The following is a 21,569-nucleotide window of genomic DNA, read 5'->3' on the forward strand; positions in this document are numbered from 1 at the left end:
AGGAAGACGGAGCAATCGAGAGAGTACGTGAGAGGCAGATGCAGGTAGTCTGTTAGCATATTAGCGTCTCAGCAGAGGACAGGCAGGCAGGTGAAGGCAGAACAGAGTCAACTGTCTTTTAGTCATACAGTCTAGCCAGAGGGAGCGCTGCTTTCTGTCAGACAGGCTCACCATTAACCTGCATTGACACTGTTTAGACAGCGGGGAAAACAGCAGAGAAAAGAGGCAGGAGGGACGTCAGGACATTAGCATCACTGGCAGCGACTGGTGGGGACCTCAGGCTCACGCAGGCCTGTATCGTTCAGGCTACTGGTTGGATAAGACTATGCCAAGGTGCTGACCTATCCAAGTGCAGCTGAGGTGAATTCTCTGCAAGTATACATGTATAATACTTGGCCCAGCTCACGTGTCCACAGTGGTGTTTATCTCCAAGGAACAAGATCATCTATTGTACTCATGATGATAAACAGTGGTTCTGTAGCAACATTTAACACTGTATTATTCTGCAGCTACAACTGATTGAGCAGCCAGATAAGCACATTTAATGCCACCGGCCTTGCCCTTGAAAAATTTAGAGGACCAAAACCATCAGAATAAGAACATTCCCTAACTTTTTAAACTTTTCTTTTTTTTATTAATCATAATGTTGTGTTTTCCTCCCTTCTTTAATTTCCTCTCAGCCAGAAGATTCCTGTATTCAGTCCGCTGATTTAGCTGCTAAATATTCATTCATTAGCCACAAAATGTTCTTTAATCACGGTTTCCCAAGAGAAGGTCAAAGGCTTTTCAAGTGTTGGAGATGAAATTCCCTCCATTTTCAAATTCGCCTTTGGCTATTTGTTCAAACCGCGTTTTATTTTGAAAATGTCATTGCATATCATTTAAAGGTTTCTGCATGAGTTTTGCAGCTCATCATTATTCCCAAATGTAGCCGAATGTCAAAAAAAATGTTTAAAACTTATTTAAACCTGCAATAACAGATTTTTGCCCACTCAGACAAAATCTGTAAACACAGATGATCGTTTGTTTAAGCAAAAAGTTGCTTATTTTTCCCATCCAGTGAACACAGAGCAAAATTAGCATTCGCAGTCTTATAGCTATAGCTGCTAGACGCTCCACGATGTTCACCAGCTAGTGGCCAAGCAAACGGAGGGTTTCAAGAGCTTTGCTGATGAAACCAGCTGCCTGATGTGTCCAGAAATGAAGTTGAGAGTGAAACTGAAACTGAAAACCGAAACAATGATCTGAAAGATGCTGAAAATACTGCAGAGTTTGGTGATGATCCTCGGTGGGTTTTAGTGACACCTTTCAAATGACACATAGTGTGGTCGAAGAAAAAAATATTGATTTAAGCTGCTTAGAGTTGCCTTAAAGCATACAAACTGATGCAGAGATTTCCCTCAATGTGGGAGATTTTATGTAATGATAAGCTCTGCATTGTCCAAGTTAATCACACACATACACACACACAGCTGTAGTTGACATGCTAGAGTCTACTCACCCAGAGGGAATGTGCCTTGAAAATCAAAAGACATTAACCAATTAGCGCTGATCAATAATCACAGCCACACAGGCGCGGGCCAGACTAGGAGCATTGTTAATGCGTGCCTCTAGGCCAATCAGCAGGCTTGGGACTATTATTGCTCTCAGCTCCCAGCCAATGAAAATGCTGGGAGAACTCTTGACATTCTGCCGCGCTCCAATGCAAAGTACCTCTCCCGCTGTCGCTAGGCAGATCAGGCTGCATGAGGAAATAAGAGGGCGAGATGGAGAGAAAGGAAGGGAGGTGGGAGGAATAGAGGAAGAGTGGGAGAGCGTATGTGTTAGGTTGTGAAAGCAGGTGTCATAGTGGGCCGCAGTGGGCAGCAGGTAATCTCACTGAGATAAGCAGTAGCATGACAGCCAGCCTTTAATTCCCCATGGGAGGTGGTGCTGTGGCGTTGCTGCAGGGTTGGTCTCCCCAACCCCATGGAAGTAGATTTATACAAAGGAGTAATGGGAAGAGAAGCGTTTCGATGGGCCAAGATTGAGGCGAGACAAGAAGAAAGGCAAAGGCAGCGTCCTGGTTTTGCACATTCTACGCACATACAGTACAAGAGCATGTTCACATACACAGATCACAGCACAACAGATCACAGCACCTCTGCACTTCCACCGCTCTGTATTCACGATGAGGAGAGCAAATATCAGCATGGGGCTCGGGAGCGTACGGGGGATCGAGGCGGAAGGAAGGGAAGGAAGGGGGAAAGGGGGAGTAAAAAAAAAAGAGGAGGAGAGATCTAAAATATTACACCTATCAGGGGGAGTGTTCAGCGGAGCAGGCATTATGAGAGTGTAAATTACATTCCCTCCTTCTCCCCTTGGGCTGCCGGCTTCTGGATGAATATAATCACCCACAGCACCGAGCACCCAGACGTACACGCTGCACCGTCTGTGGACACGAGCAGAATATTAGATAGAGCGCCATGATGTGTGTATGTTTATTGTCGCAGGGGTCTCCAATCGCGAATCGATCCGACATCGCTGCTCCAGACTGTTCTCTTCCAGAAATGACGTAAAGTATCGACACGTTAAATAATGTGTCACAATTGGGAGATCAATAGTGATTGACTGGGCCTCGTAAAAACATGCAGCCCGCACGGTGGTGGGACGGAGGGGAGCCGGGGTCTTTGCTAATTGAAATTCCCAAAACTCTTGCTCCCCCGTTTCACTTTCCTGTCTGTATTCTTACTCAGCTGTTCTTGACCCTTCTGAACTTGAGCCTCTTTTCTTTGTAACATAATTTGTCTCAAGAAAAGCAAAAAAATGACCTTTTGAATAAAACAGTTCACTGCTCAGGATGAACATTAGAGCTGAAATGATGCGTCAATCGATCAACGGGCTAATCGGTCTGCAGCTATTTTGATAATCTATTTTATTATGTTTAATATATTGTGTATAATATTTTTAGTCAGTTTTCAAGCAGAAATGTCAAAACAAATCAAATCAAGTTTTGTTGCGACAGATACAATCATACATTACAACGTAGTCTAATGAATCAAATGAATACATCAATTGAATGAGCAATCAATACAGAATCATCTAACAATATAAACCAATGAAGCAATTAGATGGAACAAAACAGAAGTATACGACATAGAATAAAAATTAATAGTGTGAATGATTGAGCCGGTAATGATTTTCAGCGTTCAGCACGTGGGTCAAGATCTACTGGCCCGAACAAAAGCGACTGTTTCCGATCGTTGTCCGCCTGATGAGAAACGCTGCTGACTTGTCAGACTCTGTTGGGTACCCAACAGGGCAGCTGCATGTATGGAGTCATCATTCTCAACGTCAAGATGCAATAAATGTGCTTTAGCGTTTCGACTCGTAGCTTGTTTTAGGGCCAATTCATCTATGAAGTAAACAAGCCTGTCAGTGTGAGAGAGCAGACCAGAGGTAAAGTGATTTGTGTTGCAATGTCTGGAGAGTTATTTCTTTTTTTTTGTACTTTTTCAAGCACTGGCCCCATCAGGCTACTGGCTTATTGTGTAACTTTTTACTGGCCCCGGGCAATCGGGCAGTCCTTATTGCTAGACCCTGAAACAGTAAATTCTCAGATTCTTAAATGTGAGGATGTGCTCCTGGTTGGACTAACAAGCACTTTAAAGACGTAACATCAAGCTTTAAAAGATCGCGATTTGTGATATTTCCCAAATTTTCTGATATTGTATACTGATCCAACAATAATTAAAAAGATGACCAGATGATGAAGAGTATCCATGTCTTCAGTGTAACGGTGCATCGTTCGCTCGTCTCTTTTTCTTTCGCTCTGTGTATTACAATCTGTTCGCAGAAGCAGACAGACAGCTAATCCCCTTTATCTCCGCTCATGAAGCTAATTTGTCTCTTGATGGGACGTTGAGAAGATAGGGGAAGGTAGCGAGCGCGCGGCTTAGGTCATGCAGGGGGGAGAAGTAAGCAGAACTGATCGGTCTTCTTCACGACAAACCCAGTGGCAGGCCCACATGTCGGGGCTGTTCGGTCAGCACCTGCTAAATGGGAGGGCAGCAACTTGAGTCAAGGCTCATTACTTCTTTACATTAGGCAACAGTTCAGAGAAACATTATTCTAATCCATCTCTTCCCGTGTCTCCATCCTCCCTATCCCTCCCTCTTTTCTCTCTTGCCCTCCTTGTCTCCTCCCATGTCCTCCTCTTCCTCTCTCACCCCACCAGGGCCGCTGTTCCAGGGAGAACTGTAAGTACCTGCATCCTCCTCCACACCTAAAGACGCAGCTGGAGATCAATGGAAGGAACAACCTCATCCAGCAGAAAAACATGGCCATGCTGGCCCAGCAGATGCAGCTTGCCAACGCCATGATGCCCGGCACACAGCTACAGCCAGTGGTGAGAGGACACGCGTGCACGAACAAATGCAGGAAACGCTCGTACACACGGGGTGCACACGCTCTGCATATTGTGGAAGCTTACAAGTACAGACAGGGTCACACTTCTGGGTCTGCTGATCTGACACAAGCCTGGCTTTCTAAGTTTCCTGAAGCTGCCTTAAAATTTATCAGGAGTTACTGTCAGAGCAAGAACGGCAAATAAATTTAAAGAATGCTTCAACCTCTATAAAGCTTTTTCATTGTAAGTTGACCAAGATCTTTTATCACATTATGGTTTAATGTATAAAAAGACCTGTTTCCAGATGGCGCCCCATTCTTCTTACTTGCCCTGCAACAGTTTCACACCCCCCCCCCCCACTGACAACAGATACTTGCAACACTGACTAACATTCACACACACACACACATATATATGCCCCATGCAGCACAGGAAACTGAGCTACTGCACTGAAAAGAAAAACAGACTAATATTTTTGTCCGCAAATGTTGATACAGTCACGGTTGTTGCTTAATGACATCGGTGAGTCTCATCATCATCTCTTAGTCATGGAAAAAAAAGGTCGCTGACAAACATACTTAGTCATACTTTTCATGAACAAAATGAAAACTAGTGCATAAGGAGTAAATGGTTTGCAGGCGTCCTTGGGCTCCTGCGTTTCCAGTTAGTTGTTCTCTGGCCAAGCCGGCTGACGTCCCGCTGGCCACCATCAGACAAGAACGACACGAAAATGATTACGCCTCATACACTTCTTGATTGTTAATAATGACTCACATTTAGATACTGCATACTGAGTATTTGTGTTGCTCAGAAAACCATTTTTGTAACGTCTTTTTGGGCCAGAGGGCATCATGTGACCTGCATGTTTTACAACAGGCTAGAGGATGAAATTAATTCAGTACACTTCAAAAAAATTAAAGAACAAATACAAATTCACTTCGTGATTCTGTGAGCAGAAGAGCTGAATTCGACTGAACGCTTCGTGAAATTCATTATGACACTTTAATGAGGATTTTTCAGTCGAATTAATTACTGAACTCTGAGTGTTCTGCATTAGCTTTGTTATGCCAGCCAATCATGCTGCACTCACATAATCAGCACTAGACCAGTGATGAAATTCTGATCATCGTTTTGATTCTATATGTTGACTTTATTTTCAGTTAACCAGCCAAAAATGACCAAATATCAAGCTGTATAAGAATTCACAGGCTCATTTATTCTGAGCGTTAAAGTTTAGTCTTGACTGAAAAAAAAATAAAATAAATAATAATAATGAAAGAAAGAAACATTGTGAGGAAGTCTGTGAGATGTGATTTTTTTTTTTTTTTTGTCTAATAATCATTTAAATTCATGTCTTGCTGCAAGTTATGAAACGTTAGTCTGGCAGCTCCAGTCCTGATTAATGGATTAATTGTTCAGTTTATAAAATGTAAAAAAAAAATAGTCCAAAACCCAGATATGTCTTGTTTACAATGATGTAAATAAAGAAAAGCAGCAAAATGTGAGCAGCTGGAACCAGAGAACGTTTGGGAAATTTGCTTGAAAAATAGATTAAATGATTCATTGATTATTATCAACGAATCAATCGACTAATTGTTTCAGTGCTGAGTTTTAAAGTGTCACACTGAATGCTTATCACCACTGTGGGAGCACTTTAACACAGTGAAGAATAAAATACTATCATGCGATCATTAGCACACAGACACACACACACATCAACGCACACACACCCGTGCACATGTGCGGCAAACGACATCAGGCTCTGCGTGTGTGTGTGTGTGTGTGCTGCACGCTCCGAGGGTCTTCAAGGTGATGGTCGGAGCCCCAGTCGGCCAGCTCAAATGAATCCTTCCCCGCCCGCTCCATGAGGCCTCACACAGTCAATGAGACCTGTCAGTCAGGCCGGGAGTGGCTCCTCCGTCTTCTCCTCCGTCCCTTTATGTTTAAGTGAGAGCACTGGAGTGAATTTGTCTCAGACTGTTCAAAGAGCCTCAGATGCTGCACGCTCGGGCGCACACACGCACGTGCACACTTAGCCGATGGCTTATCACCCTTATCTGGGGAAGAGGGGCTGAGTCGAGAGGCCCATTGAGAGGAACAGAGGAAGCCATGAAAGGGTTTTAAAAAAGCAATAGATCTCCCTGGGACAGCAAAGCCTTCCCTTTCTGTTTATGTCATGGGGAGAGAGAAAGTTAGGAGAGCTGAGGAGGAGGAGGAAGACAGGCTGACAGAGAGGGACACAGCAAGAAGAAGAAAGGAGGCAGGAGGACAGAGCGAGGCAGGATGAGATAAATGGACGGAGTAAAGACGGGGAGGTAAAGTGAGATAGGACAACAGCAGTGAGGAGAGCCATGTTGTGAACAAAGGGAATAAAGTCTAAAACTGGGTACCGGCCTTTCCAGGAATCAGACTCTTCCTCCATCGCTCCCTTGTGTCTTTAGCGTAGCTTCCTGCCCCCAGCTTCCTCAGCTTCTCTACCACATTTTATGTGCTGCTCTCCCACTTTTTTTTGTCTTTGGCTCTGCCCCCTACCTCCATGTGCGTAGGAGAGTGCTTTCATTTCAAGCGTTGAACTGTGCAGAGGGTGAAGTAATTAGGGTCCATTACAGCTGGCTGTGAATGATGATACTCATGATGATTTTTATTACAGAGTTGACGTCAGCCGACGGCCCCCGTCACAATTATATCTGTCTACAGTTCTGTATCACTCACTCACTCACAATCGCAAATCTTCCCTCAAGGAAATCTGGTGTAGCTGTTTGGCGCAGAGTGTTTAAAAATAAGTGAAATAAAACCGTAAAAGCCACAAGGAAAGAGCACTTCAGTTGTGTCTGACTTGTGTATTTGGATGCATTTCCATGTTTGGGTGGGAGGTGCAGGGAGGTGTTGAGTCTAAGATCATCAGAACTTTGAAGATTTTTCTCATCATGTTATTGTGTTTTTATTTGCAGTCCACATTCAGTGTGTTTTAGCTTTGTTTTCGAAGGTGCTGCATTTTATATGAGGGTGTGTAAAAGGGTAAATCTTTCTGAGCTACACAAACACTGCTGCGACCACTTTGCTGGCAGGAAGCACTGAGATATTTCTCTGTTCCTACTGTGTAAATGTGCTCAGCTTTAACACAACTGCTTGCGACTGTGATTTATAGCAAGAGTCTCAAATGTCCTGTCGTTATTGGAAATTATTCTGCGCTACGTGAAGAGATATTCCAGAAAAGGCCGTCAGCAGGGTCAGAAACTTTTTGCAGGATGAGATCACTGCATTGTTACGACCTCGTGACTGTGAGTCTCTTCACTGACGTCATGCCTATTTCATCCTAACCCGGAGCTGCAAACAACATGCAAACTGATTTCTGACCACCTTGAGAGACATGCCGACCGGGTCGCAATCCTTCAGACGTCCCAGAGGGCAGCACTGGAAGAGTTACAGTGTCAGTCATTATTCCTGATTGCCTGAGTCATTCCAGAGCTAAGAGGAGGTTTGGGGAGGATTGTAGCTGTCCATGGCTACATTCCTCCCAAAACTTCCTGCTCTATTACTCACTGTGGCGTGTTGGCAGAGGCTCAAGAGACAATCCTCAGACTGGGGCCGAGGTCAGGAACGTGCAGGGAAAACTTGCAGAGCTCTACGTCAGCTGGCACACTCCTCAGCCTCCCTCTCACAGAATGTGGCTGTTTTCTTTTTCATACTCCGGTTCTGCAGTCGAGCGCCACCCCCACCCCCTCCCCGTGCACACGCAGCTTGACGTCCCTCAGCCTTATTACTCCTATATGTGTGTGATCTCTGGTGTATAAAGCGTGTGATCCCATCTGATCCATGTGCGGAAAAGTCAACACCACATACAGAGTGTAGCCTTCCTTTATGAGTTATTTCAAATGAAAGACAAGCAGCCATCAAAGAAGTTTGTTTTTCCCTCAGATGTGAGCCCTTTAATTGTCTATTTTTGCCATCGTCTTTGCCTCCACATCCCCTAACACTGTTCCTTTCCTCTGCTTTGCTGTTGTTAATTGCATACATCTCTTATTTTACCATCTACTGTCATATATCTTCAATGGGTAATTTGAGTAGGAGTGTTGGAGGATGGCATTATACATAATGGTAGATGTAATGAAATATTCATCATTTTTATATACAGACTTTTGTTTTCGCTCAATTTTGACCAACTCTCTCATTCTGCTTGTGCCCACAGCCCATGTTTTCAGTCACACCCAGCCTTGCAACCAATGTCAACGCTGCTGCGGCGGCGGCCGCTGCGTTTAACCCTTACCTTGGCCCCGTGTCGCCCGGCCTGATGCCCGCTGACATCTTGCCCAGCGCCCCCGTACTGGTCACCAGCAACCCCAGCGTCCCCGTACCAGCTGCTGCCGCTGCCGCTGCACAGAAACTCATGAGGACAGACAGACTGGAGGTGAGAAACACACACATTCACACACACACACACACACCACAGACCACACAGATGAGGGGATTTGCATAATTATTTTTTCACTTTCATAACAGTCACAGATTAAAAGATAGATTAACAAAACGCTACTCAACATTACCCGGCGAGGGTCGTTTTCGCAGCTATACAAACAGATTGGGCTTTGAAATATGGGCTGTGCCTATTTGAATATTAAAGACATGGGTTGGAAAGTCTTGCCTCAACAGTTTGCGTTTGTAGACTTTAATTATGTATCTGGTACACAGTTTCTGTTACAGTAACTACATCCCATTACCATAATACAGTCATTACCCAGATTTAAGCAAAGAGAAAGAGACGTTAATGAGAGTATCTCTCTACAAACATTACCGTCGCTGATGCTGAATCCCATCAGCAGGCAGGGGACGGCGTTGTTTGGCACAAGCTGAAGTTATACTGTATCAGTGTGTAATTTTCAGGAAAATCTTTAATTCTTCTATGAAAGCAATCAGTCATTTGAAGCCCGATGAGTGCCGCTCCTCTAGCTGTGTTCAGATAATCATTAATTGGACAGTAAGTCAATCTCATCCATTATGCAGCCCCACCCGGGAAACACTCGCAGCGGAATAATGGGGAAATCGTTGGAGGCAGGCAGGAGGCGTGCGAGAACGTTAGGAAGGTTACATTTGAAACTTAACATTGGGCAGCCGGGTAATTAATGGGGGTGAGGCTGAGGAAGTGTCAGGGCCCGACGAAGGAGCGGATGACATGCGGAGCGAGGGAATGGGTCAATGGCAGGAAAAAGAGACGGAGGAAGAGATAGGAAATCAATTTGTAGACCTGTTGTGGACATCAGGGGAGGGGCTGGGACAAGCAGAGATGAAGATAACAGAAAGAAAGGAGAGAGCAGTGACTGGATTTCATAGAGGAGTCGTGACCGGTGAGAAGAAGTTCTCGAGGTTGGAGGCGAGAAGTTGTTGTTGGTAGAAGAAGAACACGCAGGTCGTGATTCAGACTGTGGATCGAAACGATTGTCTGGCAAAGGATTCAAAGCGTCCTGCAAGTCCAGTAAACAGACAAACTGATATGAAATATTTATTAGCCAAATGCAATAATTGGCAGTGGAGGGAAAATCTGCTCTGCCTTTCGCTGCTTTTCCCTTCGAGATATTTCCGCCCAGTGGTCAACACTGCCTGTAGTGCTCAGCCTGCGAGCACTGCTGAAGCTCTTTTTGATTGGGAGAATTCATACCCCAGCCTAATTTGTCAAGAACTAGGTTCGCTAAAAATATCTCAGAGAAAAGGGCCAGCCATATTTTAGCTTCCAGTGTGTGCTGTTCAAAATAAACATAGCTTGGATTCTGCGACCGACACACATACCAGCCAGTAGATATATGTTACAGGCTATTTCCTCGAGCCTGAGAGAAATTCCTATTTTAGAAGACAACCGACCAGACTGCTCTGCCTGAGAAATATTTCCCGGCACTCTCTCCGACTCTCTGTCTCGTGGAGCTATATTGCAGCCTTTCAGCGTGCATAAAACTCATATGTTGCTTACTTGCAACCATGGCGATGTAAATGGCCCAGAGGGACATTTACCATGGGGACAGAAATATGATTAACAGGCGCTGTATTTGTTTGTCCGACTAAGCACTTCCACTGGTTTAGCTCTCTCTAATGCATGATTAAGCGCTGTTGAGAAAGCACGCAGGTCCACACCTGGTGCAGAGAGCGCATTTACTCTTCTCTGTCTTCTCCAGTTTTTTTTTCCAGGCCAGCCACACTCTCTCCATCCCATAAGACTCTCACTCTGTCTCCTTGATCCCCATCTCCCTGTCCTTTACTCTTTATTCATCAACCACTTTTACATTTTCCTCCCACTCTCTTGTTTCCTCCCTCCCTCACTCGCCTCTCCAACATCTGCCTGACAACAAGGCAGTCTCTCTTTAAAAAAAAAAAAAGGAAGACCAGTAGCGGCAGTGGCGATGGTGGCAGTGGTGGGGAATTGATATGTGTGAGTGTGCACGTGTTGTACATTCGTATGTGAACATGCACGAGTGAAGTGCATAAGAGAAGGGAGGGACGGACAGGGGGAGAGACTCCTTCCCCATCGCTCACGCAGATCGGTGATGGTGGATGATGAGCTGTCATGACAGCAGACGGAGCAGGGTTAGCTTGCAGATAACGGCGCTGGTGGCCTTTTGTCTGGCACCCGTTCCAGCACAAATCAAATCCTTTATGCACGCAGACAGTGAGACCGGTAAACAGACATTTGGTAAATGTCTTGTTGTATCACAATAACTGATAGATCGATACAACGTAGCATGAAATTACATTTCATTTGGTGTGGGATCGGAGTCTGAATGTGATTCAGACACAGCGGTGGCTGTCTGTGCTCAAACGGAGATCTTAAGTTATCGCATAGCTATTTAAGTGTCAAAATTTAATTCTGGGAAAAACGCTGCCTCATAATTTATATGTGTAGCCACCTTGTGTGTGTAGGTGTGTGTGTGTTGAAGTGTATTACTCATGTTGTGGGGACATAAATCGGTTTACCCAGTCACATTGTAGGGACTTGTCTTCCTTAAGGGGACACATTGCAAGTCCCTTTTATGTAAATCATTAAATTTTATGGTGAGGACTTGGGTTATGGCCTGGGTGAGTCTCCAGGAAATTAATGCATGTCTATGTAATGTCCCCAAAATTGATGGAAACACAAGTGTGTTTGTGTGGACATGTATTGCTCATGTTGTTGGGACATAAATTTGTTTACACAGTCACATTGTGGGGACTCGTCTTTCTTATGGTGACAGAACACAAGTCCCCATAATGTAAATCATTAAGGTTAGATTAAGGGTTAAGGTTAGGCAAGTAGTGGTTATGGTTAGGTTAAGTCTCCATGAAATTAATGTAAGTCTATGTAATGTCCCCAAAAATGATGGAAACGTGGCTATGGTTTGTGTGTGTGTGTGTGTGTGTGTGTGTGTGTGTGTGTGCGCGTGTGCGTAATATGATGTGTGGGTAGGCGATTACGTCAGCCACAGCTTCCCTCGAGGGTAACCAGCCTCATATTTCCCATGAGCCTCATTGAGCCTCTACATTCAGGCTGAGGCAGTCAATGGACAGCTGCTGCACGCAGATGCTGCCCCCTTCTGTCTCTGTGAGGAACAACAACAACAACAACACAGCTCATTTGAATAATGGATGAACGCTGTGTGATTGATGAGTCTGTAAACGCTGGTTACGGTCTGCTCTGCTTATCAATCAACAGTAATGGCCGAACATGTCATTAAGATTGGTTAGCTCTGTCTGGTAAAGTGATTGTCAAGTTCTGAAATGACTGAACAGATTGATTATTTCGTCAGATGTGAAGTAAAGTGAATAGTAACTTCATAATGCGTGAGTGTGTGTTTGTGCTGGGGGGTTCTGGTGTTTGTGTGCATCCCTGTGTGTTTTCCATCTTTATGAAAACAAAATCAAAGTCAGAAAATGTGTGTTTGTTTGCATATCTCTGTGCACCAGGTATGTCGGGAATACCAGCGGGGTAACTGCACACGTGGCGAGAACGACTGTCGCTTTGCCCACCCTGCAGATAGCACTATGATTGACACCAACGACAACACAGTCACTGTGTGTATGGACTACATTAAGGGCCGCTGCTCGAGGGAGAAGTGCAAGTACTTCCACCCCCCGGCTCACCTGCAGGCCAAGATCAAAGCCGCCCAACACCAAGTCAACCAGGCAGCGGCTGCTGCAGCCATGGTGGGTATCTGCCCACAGATCACAACACAAAGAACATCTGCTTTCGCCTCAGCCGAGTGCAGCCGGAGGAATTACTCTCACTTAAAACAAAATATGAGCAAGCTAGAGTAAAGTTCGTGCACCAATTTCAAAAACTGAGGCTTGATTTCTCATGCAGAACGAATAATTAAGCCCTTCTAGTGTCATATCTGGTTTCTGAGCACAAACTGCAGCCACAGTTATTTGGGGACTTCTTATGGGTGCAGTTGTTTGAGTCTTCTGCCCTTTGCTTTTCCTCAATCTCGCAGCACACATCCCAGTCTCTTCTGTTCCTGCTCCCCTTCAGCTCTGACCCAGTGCGCACTGAGAGGACACAGAGTCGATGTGTGCTTTATCAGCAGCAGGCTGTAGTGATCATGCTAGTGTGTGACTGAGCCTACTGCTCCCTTTCTCCTGCTCCTCCTTGTTTTGCTGCTTTGTTAGTTGTATATTTTGCTTTTCATGGTCAGGTATGTTACTGTGTTTGCTAAAAAAAACAAAAAAAACAACTGTGAAGACTTCTGTTAATGTCAACCTTGTTTCTGCAATGCAGTGATAGTTTTCTATAAAATGACACGATAAAGTTTTTCTCAGCCTGTGCTGTAGATGACATCCTGCAGCAGGTATTCCAGAAAGGAGGGTGAGCTTGATTTCAGTTAACCTTTCATGCTAAAGTTATTCCATGCGGCCAAATCGGATCTGCCCCCACGTCTGAGCGATAGTATCAGTTATATCTGTCCTTTTTAACCTCTCTTTAAATGTCACGAGCAGATGAATTCCTTCCGTCTTATTTACAGCAGCTTTTATTTCTATTGCCAGCCAGTGGTGAAAATGCAAATTTCACAATGTGGCCACATGCTTTTTTTAACGGGCATATTTATTTATGAACATACATAAATAAGGGAACATATAAGATTTTTGTAGCGTATTTAAAAGCACACACTAAAGTGCTTTGATGCAAATCAAAGCTAACATGATCAGGCTTCCTTCAGACTGTTTATCAGTCTCTTCTAACCCCTCGCTTTAAAAATAGTATTATTAACAGATTTGAGACAACAAGAAAAGTATACAGTGAAAAGTGACAATAAACTACGTCAAGGGCCATAATTCTTTTCAGTAACCTTACAGCCATTAATGTGCATGCACTAGTCTTGTTACTGTTGTATACTGCATTCCAATGATTTGTTTTTTTATTTGTTTGTTTGTTTTTTTGTTTGTTTTTTTTCTCACCAACCCACACTGCACTGCTGCCCCCATGACGCACCTCCGCTTGCTGGTTTATGTTAATGCGCTTGAACCCCATTGGCCCATTGCCATCATGTGCTCGCTGCCTGCTAATTAAGACTCAGTCGGCTGTCAAATCACTGAAGCGACCCCTCGACGCAACTTTTGACCTGGTACTATGACCTTTCACCTTTTAGCTTGGCATGTAGCTGTGGTGTAGTAGATATACTGCTGTACTTCTAAAATAAAGTAGATATTTAATGATCTGAACCGAGGACACACTGAGGGTGATGAACTGATTGTAGCCATTTGTTTTGTAGCATAAATATTGTGATAAAATGTCCAATTGAATCTCAATTTAAATGGCCCATGCCGGCCTATGCATTTTTCACAGTCAGTGATCAGTTCATCACCTTAAGTGAGTCTTCGGAGCAAATACTTGGCATGAAAGTGTAATATTTTAGTGTCTAATGAGGTATGGTAGTCTTTGCATGAATGTGTCACTCTCCATATTGCATGTGTAGTTGAAGAGGTGTCATAACAGTCTTAACATGGCTTATAGTGTACTATTATCATGGAGCTGGCAGTGCAGCTTTCCCTAAACATTTCTGTTGACGGTCCAACAATCAATACAATACCTGTATTATAGCTCATTATCTTTACAGAAAGATTAGTTGTGCAAAGTAATTATCTCATGTTCTGTATTATTCAAAATCATGTCATACGGTTTGTGATGTTGTGCTGAGGACTGTTTTTTGTTGTCACTAGCGAGGTAGATGTCACAGTTTGTCAGCTAGAGCCACTGTCCTGTCATTCTCTGACAGATTTAGTGTAGCCCACTGCTTGCTTGCCAGTGTTTGTAATAGCTGTTTGGAAGGGCAACTTTATCTTCTAATGAAATTCTTTCTTCTCTCTGTCCTGAATGTCACTGCTACCATCCTTTGATTTCCCTCACTCCCATCCCGTTATTTTGGTGTTGTCCCCTCATCAGGGGCTCCCTCCCGTCTTGCCTCCTTTACCAAAGAGACCTGCACTTGAAAAAGCCAACGGTGCCACCACTATGTTCAATGCTGGCGTATTCCAGTACCAACAGGCCCTGGCCAACATGCAGTTTCAGCAGCAGGCTGCCTTCATACCATCAGGTAAGGCCTGAGCCTTCTTTAACACGTGTTTGTGGCGGTTGTCCCATTGCTATTGGCTGTCAGATCATATGTAGTTTCTCCCAAATCTCCTGCTGTGGCATCAGCGGTGAGTGGCTGAATGATGGTGTGATGTCATTGTTGGTGAAAAACTTGCATGGACTTGGTTCGTTGTTGCACATGTACAGTATGTAGAGCATGGGAGCAGGTTTTAGTGTCAGAAGTCAGGGTTGTTGCTTTTCATGTTTAGGTATTTAGTGCATCAATTTAGCAAAATCGCATTGCTTTAAAACTGGTCACTATATTCTGTTAATATATCAGTATTATTAATGGCTTAGCCTTCCTGAAAAGATTAACGGATACAGACTTGTATCAATTCTCGTATCAGCAGCTCTGCCCTTTACTGCCTCATCTTTGACTGATGATCTAGTTAAGCTTTTTTCAAGAGGATATTATAATTTCACACAATCTGCTGCAAACCAAACCTATCCCTTAAACACTGCAGACGGGGGCATGTTGCTTTTTTTTGGCCCTAACAAGTGTCTTCTTACTGTCAGGCAGCATCCAGCCCCAAGAAACCACCCATTGGGGCAGCCTGACAGGCAAAACTCAGGGCAGCAAAAAACCCACATAGTGAGCACTGAGTAACAAGGTGAACCAGATGATCAAGCAACAGCTTCATCAACTTTTCTTTCCCCTCATCTGGTTTTTAGCGGATGGACAGTACGGTGACACAGTTTAGAGAGATTTTATTGAGCAAATCAAATTCAAACTGCAAAGTGGGGGACATGTCTCTGCTCTGTCCCCAGTGGAAATCCCGCCCTGAATATACAGCATGTGTGTGTGTGTGTGTATGCAGTACACAAACACACACAGCTTATTTGAGCTGCTCTTGTCTGGCCACTGCGCAGTCATCTTACACTGTGTCCCATATTCCATCTGACAGCCTAAGAATAGCCTGCCATCGATTCCCCTCTGTGAGCGATTCGGATACTCAGATCCTCACATGTCCCACGCTACTGGACTGTCAGGCCACTGCGACGCACTTTGAGGATTTCGAAAGCAGGTCATTTTAAAACGACCAGGGTGCAAACAGCTGTTGCGCTGCTGACGGGAAAATGGGAGCGCTGGCAGTGTTTAATCTGCCCTTCCTTTTAATGGAGTTGAACAGTAAACTGGGTCTAGACAGGCAGAGTGGGAAGTTTTCTGAGCTTTGTGTCTCATGCATATGCTTTATGTGCTGTGCAGTATGTCTGGCTGCAGCAACTGTGACGTGTGCAAAGGAATGATTATGTAATAAGTGCATATCAGAGCTATGTAGCCTTTGTATTGAAGCCAGATTAACATATTCACAGCACAGTTTGTTCATACCCAGGTTGAATCCAATATGTCTGGCTTTATAACACTTGTAATGAGTTTTCTTGATTTCTTCTCCTCCCTATTCACTCCACTCCCTGTTGCAATGCATGATGGGCAGGCTCGATATTGTGCATGACACCTGCAACAAGTGTTGGTAGGTGCCAGCTTTCCTTACTGATTATCTTTTAGCCCATTGTAGTCACTCACGTGTCATTCAACTCACCACATAACGTGAGCACATTCTCATTTTGTGACTTTGGACTCTGACATGAACCTAAAACGGCATATGTACGCAATCTCTTTTCAAAGTAGTCGACGATGTGGCTGATAAAAACGTGAATTTACCCTGATTTTAACTGTTTGTGATTTCAATCGGAAGTTGATGTGTTTTGTGATACTCTGCAGTCCATCTTTGTGGTATGGAATGAACCCCTTTTTGCTCCGCCACACTTCTGTCTGTCACCTAATGCTTGTTGCAGTTCAAAATCCCCCCTGACCCTTGCTTCATTATACTTCCATCCCAAGCTTTCCCCTAACCTCCCGAGCACCTCATTACACTGTCTGCTTATACATGCCATATAAACATGAGGAGTCATTAGTGCTAGTGGAAGCAGTGGAAGATGCGGTAGTTGCTGTAATTTGATTTTTTTGCATTATTTGTCACAGTAATTGTAGTGTTCCTTTTTAGGGAGGTCAAATAAAAACCAATTAGTTAGCCTGCGCCAAAGAAAAGATCTGAATTTATATTTTGCTCTTCAGATTTGCCAATTAGCCGCCTTTCACTCGAAAGAATGTCTTTTTCTTCCTCGACAGCGCGTCTACTGCCGTTGCTTTACTCAGATTTGTGGAGTGATTGTCAGTAAAGATTACCAGAAAGCTATTTAATACTATTAAAAGATTTTCTCATGTTTATTAGCATCCTATAGACAGACATACAAATGAAGTGTTGACATATAAAAAGCTTTAAATCTGCTCTGGTTCAACTGCCTGTGTGATCTTTCCCTCCAAGTACCCATGATGCACGGTGCTACTCCAGCCACTGTGTCTGCAGCCACCACATCTGCCACAAGTGTTCCCTTTGCAACTGCAACAGCCAATCAGGTTTGCTCCTCTCCTGCCTTTCCCCCCCCCCCCCACCCCCACCCCTCTCTCTCTCTCTCTTTTCACTCCTGGTATCAGCTTTTACTTTTCAATATCTGTTAGTTTCTTCTTTTTTTTTTAATCTCATGATTCCCACATGCCTCTTAATGAAATATGCATGAATGGTGCACAAGGCTCTTCTCTGATCTTCGCTAGCTTGTCAGAGCATCTAATACCGTGATTACTTAGATAATTACAATGCTTATCTTTATTATCAATGTAGGTTGAAGTGCTATTTGTCCTCATTTCAGCTGACGTCTCTGTCTCTTCTGTTTATTTCTTCCTGTCTTTGCCTCACTCTCCCTCTCCCTCTATTCTTTTCCCCTCTCAATCAGATTCCAATAATATCTGCCGACCATCTGACTAGTCACAAGTATGTGACCCAGATGTAGGAGTCTCAATCAGAACAGTATGTACCAAACCTCTTTCTCACACCTCACACACTGTGTTTGGACCGATACTGTCACATTTCATCCAAGCAGCTTTGAAACTGCTATGTGAAGCATTTGGCGCAACTTCATTTTCTTTGCAGCTGACAAAGCCACTGTTGTTGTTATTATTATGATTATATTATTAGTTATATTATTATTTTAATCTAACCCACTTCATTCAAATAATGTAGTGTAATAATGTATAGGAAGTCTGATGTCTTGGGAAATGCTCTTTCTGCAGAAAGTTGAAACTACAGGCTGCAACTAGCTAGCTTAGCATAAAGACTGGAAACAGGGGGTCACAGCTAGCCTGATTCTGTTTATGGGTAACAGAATCTGCCAACCAGCACCTCTAAAGCTCGCTAATTAGCATGTTTTATCTTGCATGTTTAATCCTTGGTTTACTCTTGGTTTGGCCAGTGACATACCTGGAATTGTGGAATAACGCATAAGCGTATTCCCCAAAATACTGAACTACTGTACTATTGAGTTGAAGCCTGATCCGTCTGAATTAAAGACAATAAGAAATATCTAAAGGAAGCTTTGTCAGAGCTTTTGTCCTCGTCTTTCACAGCTGATTTTGCTGTGTTCTTCCTTCCAGATGGAACTGGAGCGTGCTGGTGTCGAGTCCAAGATTAGCGGTCACCCATCATGCCTGTAACATCGAGAGAAACACGGAGAGCCAAATCTCAGTTGGCTTGGAATAAATCTGCATGTTAACATAGGCGGCACAGTTTGTCAGGATGGTTTTCATGTGTACTTCATGCACACTATTACACAACAACCGAAAAGAACACCATTTGCATCAAAGACTGCCTTTCGCTCTGTAGAGGCAACTTACCTTTATTCACCGGACACACTTTGAATGTCAACATGAGGTAAATGTGTGGAGCAGTCATCAAAAAAAAAAAAAAAAAGCGGCTGGATTGGCACGTCCATTGACCAAGAATCATGACTTGTGTTTGTTTGGTCTTTGACCTAAACGTGTTCATTTGTTTACACAGAGGTGCACCTTGTATTTCAGTTGGGGTGAACGAAATCTGACTGAACCACATATGCATGCACGGCGGTTTTCTTTATGATTTGATTGCGTTAAACCAGTGAGAAGGGAAATGACATGAGTGCACTCAGAGGCAAAATAGCAACTGAATGTCTGTGAGGTGTCTTTCAAACCTTTGTAGCCTACCTTTCTAGTATCTCTTAAGCACATGTCTTTAACCGCGCGGGCATCCCTGTAAAGTGCCATACATCTCAATACACATGAATGGTATTTAAGCAGTGTTACAAAGTGTTCAACTCAACAATTCCCTTTAATACGTCGATTTTCTCTCTTGGACAGCATGTAGTGTCCAATGTCGTGACCTGTCATTACCTGTGATTCCCAATAGCACCACTGCTGATTAGATCACCTTCCCCAAATTGTCTGCTTTACTCAAATCTTCTACTGAATGATTTTTTTTTGTTGTTGTTGTTGTTGTTGGTGGGAAACGACTGGATCTGTGCTGACACAGATCCCTCCACGATCATTAAGTCTAAAGACTCTAAAGGTCAGATGAGCTGTATGTGGGGGTCATGGCGAGCGAGCGCGAGAGACCAAAGACTCTCCTAAAGATGAAGACGTTGCGATGACTAGCTTTGAAGCAACGGGCCGGTCGGTTGGTATCCAAACTGCTGTGAGACGGAAGTCACAATCGGTGCAACCGGCGATGCGATTTGTACGACGTGATTCGTTTTTTATGTTTGTATGGTTTTGCATATTTCAAGGCAGATCGTCAAAGTAGAGTCAGTGTAGTGTATATATAGTCTGGCATATTTAAGAATATTTGTTTAATACGTCTACCTGAGAACTGTTTTCAGATAGTCAGCCAAAGTCTTTTTGTGTCACTGTTACTAGATATTGCAGGTGGGCCGGCGGGACGGAACTGTCGAGACGCGTGGGCCGCGTTAGCGAGCTCGAAGAAAGGTCGGGCGTAAAGAGTAGATCTCTAGAACTCGTTGTTTTCGTTGTGTTCTGGGTGTTCTTCAGGCATATTTAATTGGTGGATAGTACAGGGAAAGTGGCAAGAATATAAACGATTGTATTACTCATCCAAAGCCTTAGAATGTACCATCGGGTCAGCACAATGCAACATGCCATTTTGAACCATCCAGTTGCCTAATCCACGCCATATTAACACACACACATACACACATGCACACATGCACTCACACACACACACACACACACACACACAGAGCACTATGTAATTGTCACTTTTTTTGTCAGCGTTTTCTTAACCTTCTGGTAGTTTTTCTTTAGATGAGAAGTGTTTTACTTTATTTTGTCCGGATGATATTTTGATATTTAGTTCTGATTTTTTTTAGTTTTGCTTATTATATTTATCTTTCTTATAATGAATATAAGGTAAAAGTGTGTGTTTGTGTGTTCCTCATGCACAGTTTCCTGAAATTCCATGTAATGTTAATTTTAGTATGATTATGATTGTAAACTCAATATTTTCTACGTTATGCATATTGTTGAACTGTATGCATATTGTTCATTTCTCTAGTCTCTTTGTGTTCTTTGAACAAAGATGTTTTATATGAGTATCTAACAGTGATGAAATAATAGAACAGAGAGGCTAAGTTGTCACTGTGGCAACCGTCGCCGATAACCGAGTAATATTTTAATGATTGTAAGGTTTGTAACTAGTCATTTAAGAAAAAAAGACTATTATAAAAATCTAGTTCTTAGATGTTTAGAGTAAAGATGTTATTTTCTACTGTATCCATTTCAAATAGTAACTATTGTTTTAATATTTTTACTCTCCCTGGAAATTGGGCCATGTTGGAAAACAAGCTGCATATTTGATCACTTTTTTGGGGGCGTTGCTGGCGGGGTCAGGTGAACGTGGCGAGCAGGGAACCGAGTCTGCACACTCGTCTCTTACTCAGCCAACTGCAAACAACAAGGGTGGGGTGGGGAATCTCAAGGCAACAAAGGTGATAAAGGTTGACTTTTTTGCACTTCTGTACATAGTCAAAAAAGAGAGAATCATGTATATTGAGATCTTATTTTGAATAAAAAAAATTATGTCTATAACGACAAGGAATTTTGCTAGGATAACAAAAAAAATCTTATGAAAGGCTGAACAAAATTGCTTGCATCAAAAGGGCACCGAGTTCTCGCTCTCCGACCCCTTTCAGAAAAGGCCAAGTGTTGCTCTTCTTTTTTGTCAGCAGCTTGTAGTTTGCCAGGTAACCTTCCGGAGGAGGCGTCCACTACCCTCCAGCAAGGGCCTGTGACTGGGTTTGTCTGGTCCCCTAACCTGCCTGTACCCACAGGTCTGTGTGTCATGGCCACGCCCTCCCAGGCCCAACCAATCACAACACGTCCTGTCTCTTTACTTTACTCAGAGAGGAATGCATGTTAAAGGAAATACATATACCGTTAAAAAAAAAAATCACGACAGTAATATTGAATAAGAAAACATGTTACACAGAAAGATGTATTTACAGTATACAATATTCTATCAATGTAATGGAATAAAATATATATAAAAAATACAAAAATAGAATAGTCGTTTATTTAAAAAAAAAAATTCCTGAAAATATACTCACTAAAGTTTTACCACTTGGAGAGTTAAAATACATGCAACACAAACACCATAGCTATAAGTATGTTCTTTATGTTTATGTAAGCTGTGCTTCTAGTAGATGAAACTGACC

The 21,569-nt window shown here is 43.3% G+C and overlaps 1 protein-coding gene across 7 annotated transcripts in view; it reads left to right on the forward strand.

The window, feature by feature from the left end:
• The window catches only part of LOC121609706 (muscleblind-like protein 1), a 61,691-nt gene extending 40,372 nt beyond the window's left edge, over nt 1-21,319 (forward strand). For 2 of the 7 annotated variants that reach the window (XM_041941401.1, XM_041941402.1), the window contains exons 3-10: nt 4,217-4,387; nt 8,577-8,795; nt 12,311-12,550; nt 14,784-14,934; nt 16,409-16,444; nt 17,300-17,391; nt 17,766-17,839; nt 18,463-21,319. In XM_041941401.1, coding sequence (XP_041797335.1) covers nt 4,217-4,387; nt 8,577-8,795; nt 12,311-12,550; nt 14,784-14,934; nt 16,409-16,444; nt 17,300-17,391; nt 17,766-17,822 — 966 coding nt within the window. In that variant the 3' untranslated portion in view covers nt 17,823-17,839; nt 18,463-21,319. Of the gene's footprint in view, nt 1-4,216; nt 4,388-8,576; nt 8,796-12,310; nt 12,551-13,911; nt 13,966-14,783; nt 14,935-16,408; nt 16,445-17,299; nt 17,392-17,765; nt 17,840-18,462 lie in introns of all 7 variants that reach the window. The other 5 variants (XM_041941407.1, XM_041941403.1, XM_041941405.1 and 2 more) reach the window with 5 other exon arrangements.
• The last annotated feature ends 250 nt before the right edge of the window (nt 21,320-21,569 follow it).

Source organism: Chelmon rostratus, chromosome 7, assembly GCF_017976325.1.
Source record: "Chelmon rostratus isolate fCheRos1 chromosome 7, fCheRos1.pri, whole genome shotgun sequence".
Taxonomy (NCBI): domain Eukaryota; kingdom Metazoa; phylum Chordata; class Actinopteri; order Chaetodontiformes; family Chaetodontidae; genus Chelmon; species Chelmon rostratus.